Raw genomic sequence first — 7,494 nt, 5'->3', positions numbered from 1 at the left:
CGAACCGTGAATAATCATTAAAAAAAAGTAGTAGACATAATAATCATCAACTTCTTGGTGGAGAACACAGCAGATAGGTTGGGTTGTACCACCACTACTCACAAAAGGGCGACAGTATTTCATTACAAGAGCTTGTTGTCATGAAGAGATCTCGACACGGAATAAAAATCAAAAACAACTATGTGTATAAAAGGTCAAAACAGTGAAGTCGTTGCATATAAAAAGATACAAACAATGAATAACGCGTAACCAGTTAACAATATAGATCGAAGTCGATACGAGCTACGGGATTAAATGAAGCTGCGCCGCATTTCCTCGCAAGACCACTACTTGATAGCTTTCCATTCTGCTGGCGTCTTGCCATTTCAGACGATGAAAATGGTCCCTTAAGGGAAGAATTTTTCCGCTGATGTGTGCTTGGAGATAGATGTTGCGTAAAATGAGCGCGAACCTGAATTTCGCTTGTTTGTGAGTCCTTATACTCCCATTTCTGTTCTTCCTCGTCCAAAATTGATTCTGATTCAGTAGGTGCAGAGGAGTTACTCGCTGAAACGACTATCTTCTACTTGACGCGTGATGGTTGGTTAGCAGAAACTGTGTAGTATAATGTCACTCATACACAGAGACCACTGAATTCTCAAAACTACTGCAAATTTAAAAGTCTTGGAAATCCTGCTAAAGAGAAAAGGGTGCAATAGAGCAAAGAATATCAAAAGTAGACACCTGGCTCATCTGAAAACATATCGAGGGAGTCCACAGCTGAGCCTTCCAGTTTCTTTAACAAGAATTCAAATTTTTCTCGCGTCCACTCGTAGACGTCCATCTATAATTCGCAATTATGTGAAATCGAATTGACTTCCTTTTCAATCTAAAGCCTTTGATAATAAAAGGTAATAGTTCTCTCAAAAACAAATCACTAGATACCGCCTTCACCCAACTGTTGCGGAAAACCTAACTTCTCACAAGAAATGTTGCTTCGTTAGAACAAAAAAAAAAGTCACAATAAGATAAGAGATTAAGATTAATTAAGAGAATAAATCTTCCGAATCAACTGCTAGCTAACTTCCAAGCACACTTTTCTCAAGCGGTGGAACAATAAGAACGGAAAGATTTTTAGGGCAACAATGATTCACCTAAGAAGAATTGATTTTGAACGTTACTTCAAAATATTACAAAATGTTAGGTTGTAGCGCGAAACGTCATGGTAGGTTCGATTTTCGTCCCAAGTCTAATTTCTAGTGCAAATGACTGCAGTAATTTGCACAGGTGGTAAAACAGCTAGGAGCGTGTGTAACACACAGTTGGCGAATAACAACCTATATTCTTTCAGAGCGCTTCCTTGAAATGAATAAAACAGTTGTTCTGGAAATCCGTGCACATTTTTTAAAACAGGTAAGGATAAAAGATAAAACACTTGACGTTGATTAACCCCTTTGAGACGAGCCAACACCTTCAAGTCGCAACCAGGAGTTTTATGAACATAAACATTTGCGACATATAAAATGGCTGAAAGCCACCTCTGTATCAAATATTTCTTTGTTCTTTTGGACAAGTCTAGTACCATTTTATCGACATCAAGCGATTGAAAGGTATCCTTTCTAACAATGGTGCGATAGAGAGAAGCTGGAACCTCCTCAGGGGAAGGGGGACTAGCTCATGTGGTCCAGCTCAGGTGGTGAGGATCCTTTGATCAACAGTCCAAAAGTGAAGAAAGTATCTCCGCCAACCGACCAGAACTGAAGGGGGTCGGAGCATCGGCTATCGCATCTATGCTATCTAACAAGATCCGATTCCTGCTGAAGGCTCACATCCACTAAAAATTGTCCCACATATTTTCGCATCAATCAAAGCTTGCCACAATCTATGAAAAATAGCTGTTATTGAAGTAGCTTCAGTGATAATTGAACTCTTCAAAGGAACACTGGACGATACACCGAACAAACTTCCAGTTTCAGCAAGCATCTGAAGTTTATTCATTCAAAATGTGATGTTGTGCTGAGGTTTTTCCACTATTCTTTTTTACAGATTTTTACACATTCCTGAAAAAGTTGGAAATCGCGAACGCCTCGCACCCCGAAGCTGAAAGCAGCGCCTCGCGCCAATACTGAAAAACTGAAGCAAAACGAGCCGGATTAATAATTTAATACAATTAATTTTTATTTTAATTGATTCAATTTATTTTTTTAAATTTAATTCCGATTTAATAGCAGCGAAACAGTAGAAGAAAATACGAAAGCTTTTTCTAAGGGCTTTCAGCCGACAGAACCGCCACCATAAAAATTAAATCACATCACACTGATGATATTACTCTGCATAGCTTCTTGTTCGGACAGTTAGCGTTGTTCGATATTGTACGCCTAGGGGACTTCAATTCAAAACAAAAAAAGCATCCAACTGGCAACAGACGTGAGGATGAGATTTGATGGAAGAGATTATGATTGGTTTTCGCACCAAGATGCAACAGCGCTAAATGTTTTGGATAAATACTTGTGTTATTTATCGCAAAACCGAATGTTACACCACATTGTGGAGCTCTCACTAGCTTTGCACTTTGTTTTATTCTCAGCTGGAAAAAGTAGTATCGGCGAATTGATGAGAACTACAAAGGTACTACGCAGATGAATCCGGACTGAAAACTCATGAATTTCCGTCCCTTTACCAGAATATCCAGAAATTTTAATTTTCAGGAAGAAAAGGTGACAAGTTAAAAAAAAACAGGAACAAAGGAACAAAACAAAAAAATGTCGAACTTACGTGGCCGGCAGAGATAAGCTCGTCTGCTAATCCACTGATAATACTTGTGTCTTTTTGTGAGTCTGTTTCGTTAATAGTCTTGCCTTCTTTTTTAGCCTTCCATCGCAGCTTACGCTCCTCTGCAGCAGAAAGTCCTGAAAATAATTGCAGGATTTCGGAGATACTCTGCGGTTTCCATAGCTCAATTGAAACAAATGTACGCACTGAAAAAAAGAAGGTGAAAAACCCTTTCGAAAGAAAACATTTGAGAAGCCAATAATACACGCAAAGGGGGTTATCAACCGTGTGGAATCAAAACAAATAAGTGCTGTAACGAGCCTTTAGCTTTTTTCAAATCGGTGAGAGTTTTAGCCACAGTGTGGTTCGGTTTCATAAGCGAAACTAGAGATGTGAAGATCTCTTTTCGACGAATATCATTTAACGTTGGAGGAGCAACACCATCATCGTCCGCGTCCTTAAAACACGGAAAAGAACGGTAAAAAGCAGGAGCAGAGCAAAAGACGTGGAGAAAACTAATACAGAGAAAACGATACATTTGTTTGTTCCCACTGATCTCCAGCTTTCTCCTTCACAGTGGACCAATCAATATCATCCAACCAGGCGTCTTTGATTTCCTTGAACAAAAAGAAACTGAAGTAAAATAACATTTTAGATTCTAGAAAAATAGCGAAACCTGACCTTCTCTTTCTTATCGAAAATAAAGTTCCCAGTTTCATCAAAATGACCGTCTTCTAGATCCTCCTTCATGTTGAATGCAGTGATTTTAGTAGATCCGTCGAAATCAAGTGTTGAATCTTCTTGGCCCTCTACCTTAACCACAATGTTGCAATAAAGAAAAATTTTGAGAGAGATAATGGAGAGAACAAACCTTTCTCATATCCAGCTTTTTGTGATCATCTTCCTCTTCTTCATCGCTATCCAAGGTATGTTTCTTTTTCACTTCTTCTTCATTTTCCTGAAACCAAATTGAATCACTCTGATACAACCATATTCCACATTTACTTTTTCGACAGTTTGATTGTATGAGTAGATGGAAAGAATTCCATCTCAACGTACAAACGGATATGTGACCACGAACATTCATTTGAACCTTCACTTTACGATAGGCGCATGAATGATCGCATGAATGATGAACAAGAACAAGGACAAGCAAGAATGGAAAAGAATAGTCCATCTCATCCACAAAAATCGAAGATGCATTACTTACAGAAAGGCTAAAAAAAAAAAGAAAACAAAAGTTCGATGAAAACTAAGGTCAATAACTGCATTTTCGAAGGATTCTAAGAGCTTGAGGCCGCAAAACTCTCCAAACTAGCGTAAGAAGTGACAATATTGGGCAAAAAATGAAAGTGGGTTTGACTTCTACAGCTATAGAGTGATTGTGCGAAGCAGAAATCGGTTGACATCTTATTAAGGTTATGGTCTCCTGCGACATGGCCTTATAAAGGAAAAATTTCATTGTGATGATGCTTTCAATTCGATGCAAATAGGAGTGGGTGAATGTTACAGTCGTACGATCGTCAATAAGAGCAGTTCGAAACTGGATGTTGAATTAAAATCTACTAAAAGGAAACTTCGGCTAGGATCGGACTCAAATGACATAATTCAAAGCCCACGAATCTGGTGGTACGGATTTCAGGTGGAGTATTCGTATACAGGATAGTAGATTATGGAGAGGGGGTGATTCCGTCCATTTCTTCTTAATTGCCGTAAAAAACGGCTCGGAAGATACGGCTTCGGGCGTTCCGGCGCGCTATTTTCTACAGGAAGTTCGATTAGAGCGCATTCCGGGCCATTTTTTTACGGCAATTAGGAAGAAATGGACGGAATCACCCCCTCTCCATAATCTACTATCCCGTATACGAATATTTCACCTGAAATCCGTGCCACCTCAGATTCGTGGGGTGATGCATTTAAAGCAACTATTCCATCCCGAAAAGCATTATTGAGTTTGCAAGAAGTTTGGAAAGCAACCCACTCCAATAAACTTCGAGCACTTCACCGTCAAACTGTTTTATTTTACCTACAACTGTGACGAAATGTTTTCTATTTCGTAATATGTTTTTTCGTGATGCATGTGTAAATACCATTTTGTCCCAATTATAAGGGCCAAAAGTTGCTTGACCACGATAGCAGACACAACGGTGACCAGATATTGAAAGTGAAATCTTGAATTAAGGACGAAAAAAGTATAACTGTTGGTCATTGCATTTGCAACTCATTTGCAAACGTCGACACTTAATCAAGAATGAACTCTGTAATTTGACAATATCAAGAATCATTAATATAAAAAATTGAAAAGAAAACTAAGGCATGCTTTTGAAATGGGTGGCTTTATATGTTTCATACATCAAACTTGAAAAGCGGCGAGAAATAAAGCCTCTACTTCAATATGAAAGCAGTTATCCACCGACACGATAAGTAAAATAGACGGAAAACAAAACAACTCCACAACTACGATATGTAGTTTCGAAAATAGATGCTCGAATGCAGCAATATAATTGACAAAAAAATAAGGGAAATAAGAGATTTCGATAAATGAATAAAAGGTGTGTTTGCTATTTCCTTCATTAAGTAAGAGACGATACGTGAAAAAAAAACTAAGGCAAAACAAGCAACTAAGTGGAACAGGATCGTTAGTCAGTACAGGAGAATGATTCATACACCGTGCGCGGAACAATTCGAATAAAAAATAGCAGGCAATGGTGGCTATAAAGAAATTAATTGGTCTAAAGTCGGACATAAATTGTGTAAGGCACCAACTACATAGTCTCCCGAGAGGGAAAAATTGATGAGGTTATTTCAGTGTAGGTTTTTTGAAGCCACATGGTAACTAACAAAACGTGAAATTTGAAGATTTTTAGAGGTTAAGATTTCGCTGGTGTATCCAGGTATATGTGTATGTAGGCATATAGGTTATCCTATTATTAAAGGAGAACCTTGAATGAACGAAAACCTAGCAAGAGTTTAACAAAAGAGCAACCGTAAGAGGCAGAACGAAAAGGATGAAGAACAAGGACGAGTTCCAGATAGTGAATGGAATCACCACAAGAGCGAAGTGCCACTTATGATGAATTGTGTTGCTCATAGTACTTTTAACTCAAGAAGAAAAAAACTTAAGACAAAAGACAGAAGTGTGTTGATACATTTAGGCAACTAATGATCACTACAACCTTGATGTTATATGTTGACCTTAATTGTCTAGCAAATAGACAAGGTTTTATTGAAAGCTAAGAAACCTGCGTTAATGGCCTTTTTAAGACCAACTAAATAGTCAATCAACTAAGCGACACTTAGGTTTGAAGATGAAAATGATAAAATGGACTGAATCTCGTAGATACCACAACAAGAAAGCAAGAGGAGAGAAAAGACAGCTTTGTGATGAAGCAAGATTCTTGTTTACAACGTGATGCTCACTAGGTTGAAATCCAAAACGAGAGGCACGAATATCCATATGAACTGATTGGACAAAAAAATATCTACTCAGAGCTGCGGACATTTAAGGAGCCAAAGTCGAGTAAGTTGCCACATAGTGGAGAGTAAGGTCGTTGTTCATCGCTGTAAACTCAGTGTTACTCTTCTCAATGTTTCCATGGAGCTTCCCCGTTATCTATTGCACATGACACCGATTCCCGATTCCAAGATAGCATCATGAAAACCCCAATGAGTTGTTTAAAAAATCCCTATTTTGTTGACAGCAACATGGACCATATTAATAAAATATGAGAGATTCTATGAAGCCGGAAAACTAGCTGAAACATGAAGGGTCCCAGTAAGATCCAGTAAAATAAGATTCATACATCTGAAACGGTATACCACTGTGGTATCCTAGTCCTAGTAAGACTGTGGTATCCTACTTTGGATGTATAACACAAGATGGCAAAGACTCACTGTTGCTTTATCATCATGAGAATAAGGAGAAGGAATAAAAAAATAATACTAAATCGTAATATAAGGCGGAACGAAACAAAACATTACTTGTTGGTCTGGTCTCCTTTCATCACCTTCCGGCAGATCAAACTCATCACCATCGTCATTCGATAATGCTATCCGTTTGCTGGTTCCAGATCCAGAAGCTATGTCGTCGGCAAAGGAGACCACACGCTTCGGCATCTCGGCTGAAAAATAATTTCATAATTGGTCTGCGATCGATAATAGAGGATACCTTAGGGAATCCGAGAGGTATGTGAGAAGGAATAAAATGTTCAAGTCAATCGTTTTCACGCGGAAAGAAATGCAGGCCAAAATGGCGAAAAAAAAAGAACCTCAGAAAGACAACGACGCCGTGCAAATCGATGGAAACCACCTATTGCCAAACCCGTGCAATGATTCCACTGCGTTAGTCACAGCATTAAGACGATATTTACGACAATAGCGTTTGCTTCAAGGGAAATCAAATTAAAGAGCGAGGGTCACGAAGACTGAGCCTGGAAGATTCCCTTCGAAGACTAGATGTGTAAGTTCGCAGAGGAAAGTCATGGAAATCTCAGCATGAGCAAGATGCCCTGCAGAATAAATGAAGTAAGAGTTGATCCTAAAGTGTGCAAGGAAAAAAAGAATGTGAAAATAATCTTGCGCTCCTTGCTACTGAAATACTAGGAGCAAGTAGTGACATGTTGTGGACGACCATTATCCAGCAATCAATCGATAGTGATTCTGCGAAATACTTGCCATCATTCTTTGTGACAAACAGCGAACACAGCACATTCCGAGTCATCAACTTACGCAGATCAGCGACGT

General features: G+C 38.8%; 1 protein-coding gene across 2 annotated transcripts; it reads right to left on the bottom strand.

Annotated features, from left to right (window-relative positions):
• Nucleotides 1-253: 253 nt before the first annotated feature.
• RB195_011171 (uncharacterized protein) lies at nt 254-7,471 on the bottom strand (the record flags this gene model as incomplete). 2 transcript variants are annotated; one of them, XM_064192482.1, is made up of 10 exons in its annotated part: nt 254-385; nt 452-546; nt 724-823; nt 2,755-2,888; nt 3,073-3,208; nt 3,288-3,368; nt 3,433-3,564; nt 3,623-3,709; nt 6,733-6,872; nt 7,426-7,471. In XM_064192482.1, 10 exons carry the CDS (start codon nt 7,469-7,471, stop codon nt 254-256), a joined length of 1,083 nt encoding a protein of 360 aa, XP_064050064.1. The 2 variants fall into 2 exon arrangements, with proteins under 2 accessions (XP_064050064.1, XP_064050065.1); XM_064192481.1 differs by lacking the exon at nt 7,426-7,471 and having other exon boundaries at nt 6,733-6,867.
• Between the last annotated feature and the right edge of the window lie 23 nt (nt 7,472-7,494).

The sequence above is a fragment of the Necator americanus genome, chromosome III (assembly GCF_031761385.1).
Source record: "Necator americanus strain Aroian chromosome III, whole genome shotgun sequence".
NCBI classification, from domain to species: Eukaryota; Metazoa; Nematoda; class Chromadorea; order Rhabditida; family Ancylostomatidae; genus Necator; species Necator americanus.
This window is presented reverse-complemented; position numbering and strand designations above follow the sequence as displayed.